This window comes from Crocodylus siamensis, chromosome 12, assembly GCF_052110815.1.
Source record: "Crocodylus siamensis isolate JL-2025a chromosome 12, ASM5211081v1, whole genome shotgun sequence".
Lineage (NCBI taxonomy): Eukaryota > Metazoa > Chordata > Crocodylia > Crocodylidae > Crocodylus > Crocodylus siamensis.
In genome coordinates this window covers 454,077-472,887 of record NC_143406.1, presented here as the reverse complement: position 1 = coordinate 472,887, position 18,811 = coordinate 454,077, and the positions used below count along the sequence as shown (strand labels likewise).

At 49.6% G+C, this 18,811-nt stretch overlaps 1 protein-coding gene across 2 annotated transcripts; it reads right to left on the bottom strand.

Moving 5' to 3' along the window:
- Positions 1 to 4,914: 4,914 nt before the first annotated feature.
- On the bottom strand, positions 4,915 to 16,464 carry YBX1 (Y-box binding protein 1). Of its 2 annotated transcripts, none has more exons than XM_090023993.1 (8): positions 16,152 to 16,464; positions 15,893 to 15,956; positions 11,190 to 11,223; positions 8,651 to 8,740; positions 8,153 to 8,455; positions 7,735 to 7,817; positions 7,371 to 7,636; positions 4,915 to 5,289 (listed from the first exon to the last, which is right to left on the bottom strand). In XM_090023993.1, exons 1-7 carry the CDS (start codon positions 16,306 to 16,308, stop codon positions 7,402 to 7,404), a joined length of 966 nt encoding a protein of 321 aa, XP_089880119.1. In that variant the 5' UTR covers positions 16,309 to 16,464; the 3' UTR covers positions 4,915 to 5,289; positions 7,371 to 7,401. The 2 variants fall into 2 exon arrangements, with proteins under 2 accessions (XP_089880119.1, XP_089880118.1); XM_090023992.1 differs by having other exon boundaries at positions 4,915 to 5,294; positions 16,152 to 16,463.
- Positions 16,465 to 18,811: the final 2,347 nt, after the last annotated feature.

Here is an 18,811-nt window from a genome sequence, read left to right as displayed (position 1 = left end):
CAGAGGGTTTATCCCAAGGACAACCTTGTCTACCGAGTCAGCGCTTCACCACGTATTCAACATACTTCAGGCAGTGAAATAGCTAATAAATGTAATTGCATTCTACGGGTTCATAACCAATGAACCCAACATGACACAAGCTCCTGGATGCTTGATTTAGTTTTAGATACGAGAGTAAAGAGCTGAGGTTTTTGACAAGGGAGGGAGAAAGAAAGATTGCAACTCAAAGCTTATGTCAACTCTTAGAAACAAAAGTATTTCTTGAGGTAGGAAGCAGTGAAGTAATGTGAGCAGTGCCCTGTCCCGGGGGACACCCTCCAGGTACGCTGCACCGTGCATGCCCAGTGCCCAACAGCCTGTTGCTGCCTTGGCCGGCGCTGAGCCAGAGCAAGCCAAGGCCTCCCCAGCACCCTGCCGCCCCTTGGCCCCACTGGGTAGACCGTCCCAGGCCCAAATGACAGGCCCCAGTGGCACTGAACGCCAAACTGTCAGCGAAAGGGAGGGCTGTCACCAGGGCCTCTCTCCTCCAAAACCCACCTGTAGAACAAGAAGGAGAAATGCCCGGATTTCACTTCTTGCTAACAACAAATCCCAGAACCGTCGAGTCAGATCAGAAGATAATCCTGCCATTACTTTCAAAGCCAGTGTGGTTAACGAGCATGAAGCTCATCCTTACCCTCCAGCAGTCTGTTCCAGCGCCCAGGACAAAGAATAAGAGGCCCAGCCCTCCTAATGCCATGCCCAGCACATCTGGCGCTGCTGCTGCGGTTGGGACACCCATCCCGGCTTGCGCAGAAGCTCTTCCTTCAGCGGGGCCTGTCAACCGGGCGGTCGAGAGAGCGGCGCTGCGGTTGGCAGCAAAGGGTCCCCCGCTGCTCGCGCAGGCAGCTTGCTGACGGTGAAGCACTGGAGCAGATTACCTGGAGGGGCCGCAGGGTCTCCATCACTGGGAGTTTGCAAGAGCAGGTGGCACGAGGAGCTGGAGTAAGAGGACGTGAATTTTACCGTTGCAGGGAACCGGGCTGTGCGCAGGCGCTGTTAGAGCATCTGGCCGCTGGGTGGAGGGATTTGGTGTCCACTGAGCAAAAGGGCTCCTGGGAGGAATCTGCCTAGGGCAGCAGGTGGGTATTTGGATAATGTCTCCGCATGGCTCCTTTCCGACATGGTCAAGTTCCTGGGCTGTCTTCAAGGGGTAACTTTGCCCTGGGTTCGTGCGATTGGCTCTGCAGCAGGACTGCGCGCATGGGGCATCCACTCCTCTTTTTTCATAAAGTCAGTTTATTCCATAGCAAGCAGGTCATGCGTCCACTTCCCAGCCTGCCGGGTCAGAGAAGCGGGGTTTTTTGTCAGCTAGGGGTAGGATCTTCCAGGGAGCGTAGGGAAGTCAGGTGCCTGCATCCACAGAAGCTCGGAGCGCGTGCCGTTGGGCTTCATTGCAAATCCCACGCTGAAATACAGCGAATCCTACCCCTACCTCAGGTATTGTGATGTACAGCAGCAGCAGGAGGGGCTAATGAAAGGCACAAGAACCGGTCCCGGGGGCACTGCCAGGACCCTCCTCCCAGCATTGCTGCGCTGAGCTGGGCGAGCAAGAGGAGAGCGCCCGGGAGCCAGCCGTCTGCAGCAGAGGGAAGCCGCAGCCAGAGCCGGCCCAGCTGTCCTGGTCTCTGCCACGGGCTTAAGCAAAAGCACCAAACGGCGTTTGAGTAAAGCCAAGTGCAAGGCCAGGAGTGAAGATCGCTTACAACTGGCAGGATGCAGAGGTCACTCGGGGAACTCTGCCACTGGACCCAGGTTTAGAAAGGCCTGGAGAGTTATGTGGATAACGAGGATGCCCTCGGGGCCATCGGCCAGGGAAAATAATTTTATAGGAACATAAAGCAGGCTTTAACTGGCAGGAATTCGACATGGCTTGCCTGTGCACCACCGCACACTTGGGGGGCCCTCGTGCCTTCCTCTGAAACGACAGGGCCTGGTCCCACTCGGAGACAGGACAGGGCCGGATGAATCCCGCCGTGATCAGATATAAAAAGGAGCGAGCCAGAAAGACTTGCTCCAGAGCACATGGTTAGGGGCCCAGAGGCCAATACACAAAGCCTGAGAGGACAGAGACCCCCCCCCCCCCCAGGCAGCCAAATACTTTGGGATGTAAAGAACAACACTGACTCCAAGTGGCTGGTCACCGCGGGACGGCGGTGGCCTCTGAAGCTCGCCGGAGGATCGTGCTTTGTAGAATAAGAAATTCTTTTCACTCCTGGCAAGTTTTAAGTAGTTTTCCATCTTAAAATATGCCAAGTAGTGTCCCTGGAGCAGCATTACTGTTGCTATGGAAAGATTTGAGACTCTCCTATGTTACATGGTAGCAAGCAGAGAAGGCAAGGCTTATTCAAGAGGCTTAATTTTTGTTCTGTCTCAGTTTCACTCTCTCATTCCCACCCAAAACCCCACAAATACAGGCCCTTCCCCCCCACAGTAAATTTCTAGGTCCTGTCTTTACAAAAAAAAAAGCCTTGAAAGCACCAATTGAGAGCACCTTGCTTGGATCAAAACTCCTCACTGGTTTTCCCCATGGACCCTGTGCTTCTGGATCTCGAAAGTCACAAGTCTTCGTTTGCTAGGAAGCTCCTGCATTGTTTCTGCCAGGCTTGGATAGCTCTCCTTTCTGTCGATGGGAGCTGGAGAATGAGGATTCATTGACCCAGTCCTGACGTTTCCTTGTGGAGAAGCCTAGGGATTATCCACATGCCCCACGGATGTCTTTCTTGAGGCTTTCCCAGGGCTCAGCGGTGTCAAGATCAGAAGGGAGGTCAGGAAACATCTCACCAAGATACTGCTGGATTAGCCTGGTCTTGCAAGCCCTTGCTGTTGAACCTCTTCCTTGGATGCTTCATTCACTTCTGCTGGGTGCTCTTGCATCAGTTAAGCATAAGCATCTTCCCAAGAGCCCTGACAGAGGAGCCAACTCCACAGTCAAGCAGAAGCACAAGCTCCCAAGCCATGCCGTGCCAGTTGACTGCAAGTGTCTGGGGCTGCCAGCTGCTCTTCCTGCACCGCCTGAACGAGACAGGAGTCCTCCAAGTCAGGCAGCCTCCGTCCCCTCACCACACACCTGGGAGGCAACAGGCTGCGCAGGGAACAGAAGACAGAGCAGCTGGGGAGGCGGGGAGCAGAAAGCGCACACGCCCCAGGGAAGACCCAACCCCTCCAGTCTGCTATTCAAGTGCAACAAAGGCCAGATAAAAAGCTCAAGCCCCTTAGCTCCTGGCCAGTAAAGGAACAGCCCATAGCTTCACCTGGTGCCAACCACGTGGCCCCTGAGTGAGAGTGGATTGGGAAACAGGTTCCCCAGGGCGGTTCCAGCCCTGGAGAAGACAGAGCCCTCCTAACACTGGCCTTTGAAACAGGACAGCGTGGGAACAAGGGAAGAGCAGGGCAGTGTGAGGTCACTGGGTAACTCCGTTCGAGGCTGCTCCGCCATATGCTAGACTCAGCTCCCAGTTGCTTTTTCATGGAGTGAACTTGGTCTGAGGGAGGACTCCAGGCTGTGGCACCAAGGGCAGCGCAGGCTCAGTGCATTTCCCTGGCACTGCAGCCACCTCCCCCTTTGCACCCTGCTCCTGGAGCTTGCAGCCCTCTTCCTGGTTCCACCCGCAGTCATTGCCGCCTACATAAGCGGCTGCCTACTCGCAGCTGGAGCCTCAGCTCCCGAAGGCTGTTCCTCCTTGCAGAGTAAAGGCACCATATTTGGGAATGCACCTATAGCAGGGTGCACGTTTCCCTTTGCAGACGCTATTTGTAATCATAAACAGACTCCATTTAATAGCAAACACTTGACAGGAAGTGAATCAACTGTTAGAGCAACCAGGAAGTCAGCAGCCTTTGAAGGCTCCTTACTTGTGGGATGGATTCACCAGAGCTGGGGGCAGCAAGACAAGGACACAGGAGCAGGGGGGTGGAAGGCCAGGCACAGAATTCAACCCAGGCTGCCATCAGTTAAGAGGAGTGGGAGGGCAACCCTATTAGGGTTGCAACCTCATCAAGCTCCAAACAGTGAAAGGTTTTCTGTTAGATTCAGCTCAGTTCATCTTACCTTTGTGCACACCTCCCCCCAGTGCTCTAGTTCCTTTAAGTACTTGGTTGGAATTCCCCGCCGCACACCCCCAAATGACACCCTCTCCTCCCCCCACCTGTTTTTGGAAAACAGAATGAATTTAAAACATTTGTTCCTTGCAAACACTGGCGAGTAGTTTTTCATGGAAAATAGGTATTGGCAGTAAACAAGCAGGGAGGGGATGAAAAGCCGAGGGCTGCTATTAATCCCTTAGCAGAACACAGCAGGTGTCAAGAGGGTTTGGGCAATCTGGCTCCAGCAGGGAAGGCCTGCGGCCGAGGGCCTGACCCTGCTGTGGCCAAGCTGTCGAGCCCTCTTCTCTTCTTGAGGCAGCCAGCAGCACCTGCACAGTAGCCTGCTCACCCAGCTTGAAAGGGGGTCCTTCAGCATCTCCTCTCCAGCACTTCCCTTATTCTCAATAGCTAGCTGAGCAGGGCAGCAGGGAGGGTCCCATTTTATATGCGAGTAAATGCAGCAATTCCCTTTGTAGGGAAACTAAGGCAGAAAGCTAGTAGACAGGTCACTGGTAGGGACCAGATGCATGCATGGACCCCTTGCATACAGCTCGGCGAATACAGAATTGACAGCACATTTTGAAGTGACCTGAAAGTGAGCTAATAAAAACTACTAAGCAAGTATTTCTAAATGTAGGAGAACAGCTGGACAGGTAATACACTGACTGACACCATTTAAGCTGGCATGGTCTAAGCCCCCTTCAGAGAGCAACTCCATTACTTTTTTTGCTACCACTTGGTGCAAGCCTTTTCAAAACACCAATGAATTAGAACAGACAAACACAAAAGGCAATTCTTTAAGACCTTTATTAACAGATGCTTGCAGTTTGACTTGAAAAAATCAGGTGTACATTTCATACAAATTAAAAATGAGGTTCTTAAAAATCTCAACTTGACCAGATATGAAACAATTTAAAAACCTTTAAAGGTGTATTGAGAAAAACAGGCTTTTTAAAAAACGTGTTTGTCGTTTCCAAAAGGAGACTTCTTTAGGTAAAAATAATAAAAACCCCATGCTGCATAGATAATGCAGATAGTTCTAGTTATCTGGTCAACAGCAAAAAGCAAGCACTTAAGGTCTTCAGTTCCAATTCTTTTGTTCATTTCTTATTGCTGGAATTTCTTATTCTTCTCTTCATTTTGGATTCTTTTCTTCTTTGATGACTAAACTGGAAAATGACAACAAAACAAAACAAAACAAAACAATGAAAAGTCACCAGCTGAAAAGTCTGACCAAGTACCTCACATCCCAAGGTTATCTGCAATACTAATGAATGCCAGAAGTCACAGAATTCTTATTCCGAGTTTTAAATTGGACAGTTGGCAGCCTATATGTAAGAAGTTAATTATGTAGCATTTGATCATTAAATATATAAGCAGTTCCCACTGGCTTCTTTCATTACTGCCACCTCATTCTGCTACGCACCTGGATATCATGAACCTACAATTCAGTCTTACGGAGTTTGGTCTCAGTAACTATCAGGTAAGCAACTGAAGTGCTAGTACCCAGTTTGGGGAAACTGGGGGTGGGGGGTGGTGCCCCTAGATGCAAGGCTGGTTTTAGGTTCTGTTGCCAAGACATGGAGATTGAACTTCTTACCTCTCTTTTTAAGCAAAGATAGCAGACATTCTGTTCCACTACCTCTACATAAAATATGCCCCGTATCTACCAGTATGCAAAGAAGGAATAGATATTAGGTTAATGTTTCACTGGTATCCATGTTAAAAGTTCTAGTTTCCATACAAAGCCGCAACATGCAAGCTCACCTTGATTAGAGCATTGCAAAGGTAACAGGCTAGTAAAAATAAAATGATGAGGTCCTACATGACATTCAAATTCATGAGAATTTAAAAACTTTAAAAAGCTACTAGTCCTCATGAGATAAGAGCCTTCAAATAACATCCAAGTTAAGGTGTAACCTTAATCCCTGCATTCCTCATTAACCCCTTTGAAGAAGTGTTAACTCTGAAGGCTAAAGATAATGGTAATGTGCCTGTTAACTACTTCACTGCTCATCTTAGCAGCTAGAATGATCACTGGGAATCCCAGTAGGGTGTGGGCCATGAAAAGCTGGTGAAGGAGAGGAAACGCATATGAAAACAAGGGAGGAAAACAAATAGCAGGAAGGAATTAAAACAAGTGGCAGGAACTAGAAACAAGTCTATTTCCAGACAATAATGCACCATGACAGGAAGGCAACAAATGCTAAAACTGCCCTAAAAGTTTACCCACTAAAAGAAGGCCACGTATTTTAACTTACATCTTACACAACCCTCCAACAGCCCCTTTGATATTTTTCTCTGGGAAAATAAAGCCCAAAACAAAAATGTTATGACAAGCATAGTTGCTTCATATGCCACATATTAACTGTCTGCTTCTTGATGTAATTTTTAGCTGCACGTGCAGAAATCTCAACTTGGTTTTTGATGGCATGCCGCCTTGCAACTTGTGGTCTGATTTAGCAGGCTTCAATATTACCATCTGCCAGTAACCCCCACCCAATTGTTTCAGGTTCTCTAGATATTAATTTTGTTCCTTCAAAGGGGAAGATTAAAGATCCTCTACCATCTATTAGCATCCTGGTTTATTTTTCATCCTATAAAGCTACTCCCCTCCTCTTCCAGATGAAGACCTAGACCAACTTCTACAAATATCCTACCGCACGTTACACCAAGGTACCACATCTTTATGTATGGTTAGCTGGTTGTCAGGTCGTTTGACATTCATAGTTTCGAAGGACTTTTTCATCTGTGGTACCTATCATTATCTCAAATGCATTCCATTTACCACTAGTTTCATAATCTCTTAACTATAGCTTATCATGCTTGTTAATTTTTGGAATTTTACTCTGACTTGTCAAACATAAAAAGATATACAACTAAGGTTCCAGATACAGTCAGCCAGTCATACCGGATAGTTAACATTTTTACTACTACAGATTTCTACCAGCTTTGTTAAGGCTAAAACAGATCATATCCAAAATTTGGGCCATAGCGCAATACATGCCTACAGTCCCATCAAATTAGGGAAATCTTGTAATTTGGTCCCCAATTAGTTCATCTGTTCTGCAAACAGCATTTAAACCCTCAATCCCTTAAATAGAAGTTACCCATTCAACTCTCTGCAAACCAAGACTAATTTTAAGAAATGCATCCTGCAATGTCAAACTCTGATCTACCAGGTTAAGCCACGGGGCTGTTCTGGATAGTCTCTCATCCTCAAGAGGGAGGAGTTGAACACCCACCCGGATGATGGTAGAGATGGTAAGCCGGTATTTACTCAGCCCCGCCCTGCTCGGCCTCGGGAGCGGACGTGTTCTCAGCTGGTGGTTCGGCTGCCTTCGTCTCTTTGCCATCTTGTGGTTTAGGGTTCTCTGGGCGTCTGCGCCGGTAGTTGAAGTTGCGCCGGTACCGACGTTGAGGTGGCTGCTGACCTTGGGTCTCATCCCCTTGGTTTTCTTTATCTTCTTCATTTCCATCCTCCCTAGGCGGTCTCTGACGAGGAGGACCCCTGGAAAAATCAAGACAGGCTTTACCCATACAGCACCTGGCCATCACATCCGAACACACACCAAATTCCATAACTGAACATGCTGCTCTCCAACATGCCTGCGAAATCGTGGTCTATAACCTCGATACATGTTCTGTCTGACTGGTCTGCCTTGTTCTCCTGCACCCTGGTTGTCAGCACCCTGAAAAAAACAAAAACAAAAACACATGCATGCTCTTAGCCATTTAAATACAGGACTAAGAAATGTTAAAGCCATTAGCCAAGCCAGTACGGCTGCCTGACACACTGACTTTCAGCGTTTGAGGAAGAACTACATTAGTTTTGTTCCAAAGGACTGCACGGGAATTTAGTTCACTGTGTTTTAAATTCCATGTGTAATTGGCATTTTTACATTCTTGGTACCTTGGCAAACAAAGGGTTTGCCCAACTTGTTAAATTCCAAGTCAGCAGATTATATGTAGACAGGCCAAGCTGTCATCAGGTTTGCACAGCATCAACGTTTCCTATAAAAGTTACCTCTACTATCTCTCCCTGCACAGGAGGGTTGGAATACTGTGGTCGACGCCCATAGGGTCTTCGCATATAGTAAGGTGGGTACCGCCGCCTGCGGTAGGGACGGCGCTGCTGGGCTTGACCTTCTGGTATGCTCTCTGATCCCTCGTTCTTTTCCCCACTCTCACTATTCTGATAATTCTGCTGGTAGTTGCGTGGAGGACCCCTACGACGTGGATATCGTCTGTAATGGTTACGGTCTGCTGCATATTTACTGCCTTGCACTGGAACACCGCCAGGTCCTGTAACATTAGCTGCCTCCGCACCCTAAAAACAACAACAGAATTAGGTAATGGTGCCTCTTTTTCACATAATGATCAAACAGACTTATATCATCAGAAAGCAAAGATAACTAACAAAATGCATAACCTCCTTGGACAGCTCCATATTCACCTAGTCTGAAGCCAAACAGAAAGCCACATCTTCTGTGCATGCTGCATATGTTAAAGAAAATATGCTCACCTTTTCTCCTTCAACCACATCAAACTCCACGGTCTCTCCATCTCCTACACTGCGAAGGTACTTCCTGGGGTTATTCTTCTTTATGGCAGTCTAGCAATATAACATTACAGAATTACATTCAGAGACACAGTATATACAGATTAACAAGCATGAAAAAAATAAATCAGAGGCCTGCAACTTACTGCAGCAGGGACACCAGAATGACCCAGATTGGGGTGAAGGCAGGCCTTAGGACCCAGCTGCAGCTACCAGTTTTGCTGGCCACTCGGCTGTGGTGTGGCAGGGCAAAAAGCCGCCCTCCACTAGAGCCTGTGGAACAGCACTGAGACCCCCATCTGCTGCCAAAGCCATGGCCCTATGGTTGGTTGGATCCAAAGGCTCTGTGGGCTAGGTTTTAACTGCATGAGCTAATGTAAAAAAATCAGGTGTCAGCAGCATAGAGAATACAGTACAATAACAATGGAAGGAAAATACAAGGATCAGATAGTTATGTTAAATTCCATCTGGCAATCTAAAGCTGAGGCATTTCTTGCATCTAAAAGGTAGCTGTACAATACCATGACTAATCTATGTAACCTGAGTTTTTTTATGCCTCATGTAAACCTATTGTTCCTTATTATATTTATTATTTCTCAAATGTTGCCACGTCAGTGGTCTAATCTAAAATATAAGCCTGGTACTTCTAACAGAATGTGACGTACTAAAAAATTACTGTTGACTAGCCACTTCTTCCTGGCTCACCAATATTTCTGTGCTAGTCAACAGTAGATAGCTTTTTTAACAATCGCATTCAATGCTGTTCACACACTGACCCCCTCAAGCCATATTTTGCTTACCCGTCACTTTTCTGCATGTCAATGCTCACACAAGCATGATAAATTTTGTAAAAAACTGAAATACTGCTGACAGTGTCCCAAAAGTTGCATGCCCTGGAGGGAATAAAATCCCTAAAACAATACATTTGCAAGTTGCAGTCTACCAAGCTGATACTCTGTATTAGGGGAACGCCTGCTCCGAGTGAATAGCAGCTACAGAAGAATCCAAACTGGCAATCCGACAGGGGGTTACACCTACTGCATTCCTATCAAACTTGCAAGTTACTGTATGTAGTCAACACATTTAATGTTTACTCGGTTAGATACAAACAACTTATTACAGTGCTAGTTTACCATGTAATCAATAATTATACTAAAAATGCTGCTGTCAAATTACATGCATCTTTTTAAAAATCAGGCTAAAAAGAAGTATAAAGCCTGAACGGCTACTTTGTTTACTTTGCCATTTGGTAACGCTTCAAATAATCAAGTTTCACAGTGCCTATTCCACATACTGCTAGTCAGACAGGATAACTCTCCAGGGTTTCCACACTCGCTTGCAGAAGGGATTATAAAGAAATGCCTTCTATGCTTTTTGAAAGCTAGCTATGTAAACCTTTCCTTTTTAAAAGCCGACAAACTAAGTGCCCCAAGTCAAAATCTGTCCGACTTAATCCCCTCTCTCCTTTGTTTGATGTTTACAGTTAGCCATTTCTTCCCGGCTCACCAAGTACTATACAAAAGTGTGGCCAAGTAAGCTAGCTATCTTTTCAGTTTCACTAGTTATAGAAATTTTAGCTAGCAGTCAACACAAACATTTTCAGAGGAGTACAATTTTCACACATCCGGTGGTCCTTTAACAGAGCTTGAAATTTAACGATCGCCAAATGCCTAAGCAAAATGAACTTAGCTCTGTCCTCTCATACCTGTAGAGTTCTGAAAGTTGTGTCAAACCAATGGAGCACTTCATGCTACTTCTTCCTAGTGGCCACTACCACAAGATTCAGAGGAAAACAGAATTCCCAGTCCAGAACCTGGAGACTACTCTAGGCTGTGAAAGTTTAGTGTCTCTCAGTAAAATCTGTAGGGGATCCAACTGCAGACACTTGCTCCTGTAAGTAACTTTAAATCCCACTACACTGTCATTAGCTGCTTGCAAGAATAAGTTCCACATACAGGTGTGACAGCTTAAAAAACTACAGACACCCCAATACTCCTTGTTCTACTCTCCAGCTTTCCATTTATTTCACTATAGTTACTAATCCACGACAAAAATTTTGTTTCCTCACGATAGCCTTTAACAGCTTTGTGAGGAACACTAGGTAAAAAGAGAACTTTAGAAATTCAAATTCACACACACCTTAAACAAATCTTCATACAAAAAGGGAAAGCGTGTACTTGCAGACTAAGCGTGCTTTGCAAATTCAGTAGAACCTAGCGAGAGAGCCTGCAATTTTACATGTTTTGCCTCCATTTGAAATGTTAGCCCTCACTATGGGGGTAGAGGGCAAAAGCTGAATGTGTTGCCTGTGGCGTGCGATAATGAGAATCTATGGTTTTAAGACAGCCTCTCTATCTTGGAGAAGTAGGATTTCTTCTATGAACACAACATGCTCACAGCCCCATCAATTAAAGGTCAACCCTATTAATGAAGTTCACCATAAAAGCCCGGTATGCATCAGTTCCAGAAAAAGGAACGAACTATCTTCTCAAAAACAGCTTACCTGGTGTACAAACACATCTTCCTTGGTGTCATTCCTGCAAGACATAATAAAATTCAATATAAAACTGAAAATTCAGAAGGGTGTGTAGTAACACTAAATATCTCTTAGCCCAGTAAAGGATCAAAATAACACTTTCTTTCTGAAAGTGGCATCACTTTCCTCATTAACCAGGAAGCTAAACAGGGGAGCAGAAAAACCTCTCTACATTTTCAGAGAAGCGAGCCTCTCAAAGATCACCATTAATTAGGTACTACCCTTTTTAGAAAGCAGTTTCAGCTCCATCCAGCCCTCCCACCTGCCTAATCTCACTGTCTGCATAACATCACTCCAGCATGTACTGTTTCTCTACCCCACCATTCACAGGTCCAAAGAAGATGGGAGGAAAGAACTAAAGAGTAGCTTGGCAATATTTAAGCCATTCCACCCCCCAGTCCTACCCCCACGCCCAATAATGGCCATCACGTTAGATGCTTTACTCAAGTCACAAGTCTCCAAGAAGGAGAAACAGTCAATCTAAGAATTGGCCAATCTTGTTAACAGGTGGTTAATACCTTTAACAACAGGTATCACAATCATGTGACCTTATCAGTAGCGATTCTTCCAAGAGGAACATGAAGGTACAAAGGCTAAGAGCCTTGCCACGATCCTTCACTACAGAAGGAGGGTGCCAGGTAAGGAATGAGATTTTACTACGGCAACTGTGGTTAAGTGGTTTACAAGATACGCTATCACCAGTGGGATATTATAAGAAACAGATACAGATACGAACAAAAGGCTTCTCAATATCTATCCGCCGTGTTCCAGTTTCATATTTGCTGCCTCACTCCCCCTGTACATTAAACAGGAGCACTAGCAAAGACAGCATTAGATATGAAGCTGCTACCCACCAGGCAAACCATTATGTTAACTTTGCAGGCATAAGAGGGAAGTGGCAAACACTACTGAGAAAACACACAAACCTTAAGAGGTCAGAAGTACAGGATGGAATGAAAATGGTATGCTTCTGCAGCAGCCAGCAAGTTTACTTTAGTGACCACAATTCAAGACTGACAACACGCCACCTAAATTTCATCCTGAAATTACCTCAAGACTACTCATCCCACTGACTGACTTGGCAAGCTGGGATTATCTTTCCAGGCTTCCATTCAAATACTTCCCAGAATGAACCCTCCACTTGCAGCCAGGTAAAAACCAGCCTGAAAATCTATAGGTCAACACCCCCACCTCCCCCAGCAGCATCCAGGGGAAATTAAAAACAATGCGCAAGGACTTTCACTTTTCCAGCACCTACTGATACTTCAAGTTTACACTACATGTTTGACACTAGATAAGCAAGCAGGCACAACCTAGATGGACACAGTGACAGAATCTAGCTAAAAATCCCAGTACATCAATGAACTCCAGTTGCTAATATTTTCACCACACGTCAAACGTCTCAAGCCATCCATGTCCACCTTTCAACTTTATTTAATGCCAATGAGGGGATTTACAATAGATACCAGATGCCTCGTTGGCTTAAGATGATCCAAAACTTATCATAGAATCACAGAAGTGGGGTCAGAAGGAACCTTGTAGATCTTCAAGTCCGACCCCCCGCCTGGGTAGGAGAAAGACTGGGCTCAAATGACTCCAGCCAGGTAGGCATCAAGCCTCTTCTTAAAGCCCCCCAGGGTAGGAGCCAGCACCACTTCCCTTGGAAGTTGGTTCCAGATCCTAGCTGCCCTGACCATGAAGTAGTTCTTACGGGTGTCTAATCTAAACCTCCTCTCCAACAACTTGTGGCCGTTATTCCTTGTTACCCTAGGGGGGCGCTCAGGGAAACAAGGTCTCTCCCAAACCCTTCTGGTCCCCCCTCGTGAGTTTATAGACAGTCACCAGGTCCCCCCTCAACCTTCTCTTGTGAAGGCTGAACAGGTTCAGGTCCCACAGTCTCTCATTGTAGGGCCTGCCCTGTTGTCCCAGGATCATGCGAGTGGCCTCCTCCAGACCCTCTCCATGTTGTCCACACCCCTCTGAAGTGGGGCGCCCAGAACTGGATGCATCACCTCCTTGGCCCTGCTTGAGATGCACCTGTGGATGCACGACAAGGTGCAGTTAGCCCTGCCAGCTGTGACCTCACATTGTCGGCCCATGTTCATCTTGGAGTCGATAATGACTCCGAGATCCCTTTCTGCCTGTGCTCTCCAGTCACCTTCAAAGAAAACCTGTAATGCCCTAAAAGCAACCAACTAGAACACAAACATAACCCAAAGCATGTGCAAGATAAGAGCCTGTAAGTGATAAAGGACCATTAAAAAGCTTTAACTACAGTTCTACTCTAGGCAAACTTAATTAGATCAGTGGTCCATCAAATCCAGGATCCCGTCCGACAGTAGCCAATACCAGATTCTTCAACTGGCCACACCAACATTTTTTACAGTGGCCAATTAAGAAATAATATTCCCCAAAGGGAGAAGATTTTCTTGTAAAAAAAGCCTTTACAGATCAATGTACTCTTTCTGGATAAATTACTAACTTGTAGATGACTTTATTAATTCCCAAACTCACTGCTTCAAATTATGTTTTCTAACTATGAGATCCACAAACACACTCCCCCTTTTAACAAATCTGGGTTTGTAGTTAGCTGGTGTCATTTGAAGCATCTCGTAACACAAAGTGACCAAGTACTCAACTTCCTCCCACCTTACTGCTTATCTTGTTCAACTACAAATCTTTTCAACTTCTTCATAATGCAAAGTTTGAAGAGGGACTGGTTAAACAAGGGCTATAGCCAGACTTCATGCAGAGCAGATCTGTTGATCAAGACAAAGCTCCAGAGAACTTTTTATGAAGTGGCATTAACAGAATGCTAAATACTTCAGCTGCAATTGCAGATAAGTAACAGGACTGCAACAAATGCCCTTCTGAACCACTTACTATTTATGATAACTGCGAGAAAAAACAACAACAAAAATTTTTTTTTTTTGGGGACTCAGGCCAACACTCAGAGTGAAAATACACTTTAAAACACAAAACAATTAGAAAGAAAGCAGCAATGTTCTCTTTAAGCCAGCAGATGTTTCCATCAAACAGGAATAATCTGAATGGCAAATATATTCACAGAAAGGTATAGTTAGATGCAAGAGCACTAAATCACCCCACACCTTTTTTTAGGGATTTTTTTCCCCCCTACAGTTAACTAGCCAGAGTTCAGAACTGTGGAAATGCCCTTTAGTTCCTTTTCTCAGGCTGCAGCTCTTCTCTTGTAGTCCTGTTAACATGAGACCATGCTGGGATTCTCATTAAAATGACAACCCAGGGGATTAAGCAGCTGCCCAACGCATGTTCTGAAACATTCAGATGCCTTTTAACTATCAGTTGTCATTTTCTCGCGTTGTTTCTTTTCTTCTAGTGTGTAGTTCAGCTTTCCCTACTGAACCTGCAAAGTACAGTTTTACGTGAATTTATCACAAGCGGAATTGCCAGAACTTACAACTTTAGCACCAAACAAGCCATTATTCAAGGTTCAACTACAGAAGTTGGTAACTACACAGGAAATTCAACTGGCAAGGCATTTAAGTTGCAAAATGTGACAATCCAATTAAAAAGTTGGGATCATGAAATTTAATAGTACAGTGAATTTTTCAAATAATAAGATATCAGTCCTACCCACCCTCTGCTGGAAAAAGCAGGCCTTCAGTGTCACTTCATGACATGTCTACCTCTGCATAATTAGGAATTAAAAGCCACACTTCAGCTGTAATTAAATACCTCTCTTTCATTTGTGTCATAAGCCTTAGGATTCAAGAAATTCACATTTCCCTAACACCCATCCTTATAACCTCAAGATCTTACCAAGTTTGGGAGGGAAGGGCAGGACAGTAACTTGTTAAAAGCCCCTGAGCAGTTGGGCAGGAAGTAATTACAGCGAGCCTGTCTGTACAATGAAACAGACTGCTGCCCACAGCTATATATTGTAGTGTTTTACGTTACTTAGTTGAGTGAGCAATTCCAGCGCTGGTATTGCAAGGCGCACCCTGCTCTGGAAGGGTGCACAGGTTAGCAGCTACGTAGCAGCACTGCCGAGGCAAAGCCACACAGCACCGTCAGGGTGTCGGTGACAGCCCTGGCAGGAGCAGGACTCTGCTGCCAAGCTGCATTTTATTAAAACACAATTATTTCAGCACCACTGCCAAGTCCCTGCAGACTGTCACAGCTCCGCTTTATGCTTCCAAAATTCGGAATATTCTTAGAAGCAAAGCTTCAGAAACCCCTTTCATATTGCAACCGAAACAAACGCGGCCTAAAGCTTCTTGACGCCGTTTCAAAAGGCTTCCCGCAGACAACGCTTAGTCTCAGGCTTAAAACCACACTGGGCGCAAGTCCTTCATAACTGGCGCTCTAGGGACCCGAGTTAAACTCCATAACCCGCGCGGCGCCTCCTCCCGCCACCGACCACATCGCAAGCCGCTAACAAAAAAACCCGCACGCCTTCCGCCTTCCCGCCGCGCCTAAAGCGGGGGGCTCGGAGGAGCGCGCGGCGGCCGCGCCGCAAAGGACGAGGGCGCGGCACCAACCGCTCACGTCTCGGTCCCGGCCACCGACGCGCGGCTCCCGCGGCACGTGACAGCGCGTCAAGAGGGGGTGAAGGAGGAGACAGCACAGGGACACGCGGAACACGTCCGAGCCGCCGGGCAGGGCCAGCGACGCGCGGCGCCGCTCACCTGTTGATGAAGCCGTAGCCGTTCCGCACGTTGAACCATTTCACTGTTCCCAAAACCTTCGTTGCTGCAAGAGAGGAGGAGGGGGCGGCGGTAGGGCCGGGCCGGGCCGGGCACGTGGCGGCCGCACACAAAGGCCGCGCGTGGCGGACATTTTGAGGCTGAGGCGCCGCCCCGCCCCGCCCCGCCCCGCCCCCCCCGCGCCACGCGGGGCCCAACGGCTCCGCGCCAACGGCCGCCCCCCGCCCGACCCCGCGCTCACCGATGACCTTCTTGTCCCCGCCGGCGGGAGGCGCCGCCGAGACCAGGCCGCCGCCCCCGTTGCCGGAGCCGCCGCCCGGCTTGGAATCGGCGGGGGCGGCAGGCGCCGCGGCGGGGAGGGGGGCGGCGGGCGGCTGCGGCTCGGCCTCGCTGCTCATGGCGGCGGCGGCGGGGTGCGGACGGTGGTGGTGACTGGCTGCGCCGCTCCGCGGGGTCTGATGGTGACTGAGGCCGGCCGGGGGCTGCTCCCTGCTCCGGGCTCGCTGGGCTCCGCTCTCCGCTCCCGATCCCGATCGAACTGGCCACAATGGCGGCCCGCGCCGGCTAGCCACCCGCCGCGCCCCGCCTGCGCGCGGTCCCATTGGCCGTCGCCGCCGCCCGTCACGCATCCCGCGCGCCCGTTGGCTGCGTCCCGCCGCCTCCCTGCGCACTCACTGGCCGGCTGGCTTGCCCTTCAGGGGCCGTCCAGCCAGCACGCGTGCCAATTGGCCTCAGGGCTTAGCTGTCACAGGCCGCGCGCGCCGATTGGCTGTGCGCCTCTTTCCGGCCCGGAGGGCTTTTTTTTTTTTTTTTTTTTTTTTTGCTCCTGGGCTGGTTTCCCTGTCCCCCTGTAGCCTGATTGGTTGCGATCCCGCCAGCGGCTAGGACGCGGAATTGCCCGCGGGGTCCTGCCCCGCCCGCGGCCTGCTCCACTCGGGGGCAGCAAGCGGCTTCCCGCGCGCGCGGGGCCGAGCGCCGCCCACCCACGCCGGCCCAGCGGACAGCCCGCGCGGAGCCGGAGCCGGAGCCGGGCCCCGCAGGATGGAGGCGCCGCGGCTCCGTGCGTTCTTGGCGTTCCGGGGCCCGCGCGTGCCGGGAGGAGGCCGGCGGCCGGCGGCCGGGGCGCAGCGACCCCCGCGGGGAGCTCCCGGCTGCTGCTGCTGCTCCGCGCCGCCAGCGCTTCCCCGCAGCGGGTTGCGCGCCCGCGGCCGTGCCCGCCGCCGCCGCCGCCGGGGCGCTGGCTTGAGCTGGTTGCGCGCCGGCAGCAGGGCGGTGAGCGCGGGGCCGAGCCTCGCCGGAGCGGCGCCCCGGGGGCGCAGCCGGGCACAAGAAGCGGGGCATCGCGGCCCGGCGCTGCGGGGTGTCAGTCGGCCCACGAGCGCTGCGGGCGTGGACCGGGGCTTGCCTCCGCGTCTAGTAGGACACGGCGAGGAGGCCGGTGGAGAAGCCCCAGCACCACCGGAGAGGAGGGATGCGCGAGAGCACGCACGCACCCCGCGTGCTCCCGCCCCTGCGCTGTCTGCGTGCGTCCACTTACACATCCTCCTCAAAGGCGTAACAGAGCCTCTGCCTGCCTGCAAGTGGCCTTTGGGACATTTGTGCAGCTAAAAAGCTGCCATTTAAATGCCCAGAGGAAAATGGGACGTCGCCGAGGACCACCAAAGTCGGCTTGCAGCAGAGCTGGCCGAGGTGTCTCGGCTGATGCAACTTTTCTCCCACACGCCTGATCGCTTCGCGGCACACGGAGTAAGAATTCCTTTCTTCTTCAAGAGAAAAGCCTCCCTTCAAGGTAGCTGCTTCCTCCTGGCAGGGCAGCGCAGTCTTACAGGCCCACCTCCTTCTTTATGTTCGTTGAGATCCCGTGGTGGAGCTTTTCTTCACTGACCAGTGTTATTTTTCCCTAGTCAAACATGTTCCAACTTGAGGTGGGTCAGGGAGATCCCAGGCAACGCCATTTTTTCCTGCAGAGGCACAGGCAATGGCTCCGGGACTTCAAGGCCCGTTGCTGTGAGACCCGTGCGCTGGGTCATAGCGCTGCCTGCGGAGCGCGGATCAGCTGAGCGCGCCCCGACTCCCCATCACTGCTAGGGCTGGTGACAGGGCTCAGGTCTGACAGAGACACCTCTGCCTGCTTTGCCTTTTCTGGTAAGCATGCCAGTCCGCGTTGTAGGGCTGTAGCTCGTAAACTGCTGCTTTATGGCCAGTCCACACTTCTGTCCAAGAGCCAGGCGCGGAGCCCGGGCACCGAACCCTAACGTTCATGCTATGGCTGGCCTGCAGATGCAGCTCTTGACCAGCGCGCCCGGTCAGCTGGGGGCAGGTTAGCAGCGCTGATTCCCCGAGCCCTGGGGCCGTGCTGGGGAGCAGAGATGAAGGCCCCTGCCACGGGGGATCTGGCAGCTGCAGTGACGAGACCTGTGGGCCAGGTCTGGCCTGCAGAAGTGGGTGCTCCGGCTCACAGGAAGCCCGTGCAGACCAGGTCACCTACCTCAGGGGCCAGAGTCGGCCCCTGTGTAGAGAGGGCTGTGGGGCGGTGCTGACCTGTGCTGGGCTGTAGTTCGCCAGCTCGGTGCACTGACACTCCCGCTCCAGCAGCCAAACTCTTCTTGGCGTCCTCCAGAATCCATCACAAAATCAGGCTGGGCTGAAGCGTGTGTGCTCGGGGCTTGGTCAACAGGTAAATCGACCACGGTAGACTTTTGAGAGGGTGCTACACTTGTGCTGATACGAGCTCCCCACAAAAACAGGCGTTCTTTCACAGACGGGGGGAGGGCAGGGGCATGCGCCACCAGGTAAACATGCTAACCCAGGTAACGATCCGTCTGTCAGCCTGACCTTTATCCCCAGCACCCTCTGTGACTTCCACCCACTCCTGTAGCCACTCCCAAGCCTCCAGTTAGC

Excerpts from the sequence above, each read along its gene's own strand:
- YBX1 (XM_090023993.1), bottom strand. The coding sequence starts at position 16,308 with ATGAGCAGCGAGGCCGAGCCGCAGCCGCCCGCCGCCCCCCTCCCCGCC. Across the intron at positions 11,224-15,892 it reads GGCTACGGCTTCATCAACAG|GAATGACACCAAGGAAGATG; the intron begins GTGAGCGGCGCC and ends TATGTCTTGCAG. Across the intron at positions 8,741-11,189 it reads AAGATGTGTTTGTACACCAG|ACTGCCATAAAGAAGAATAA; the intron begins GTAAGCTGTTTT and ends TTATATTGCTAG.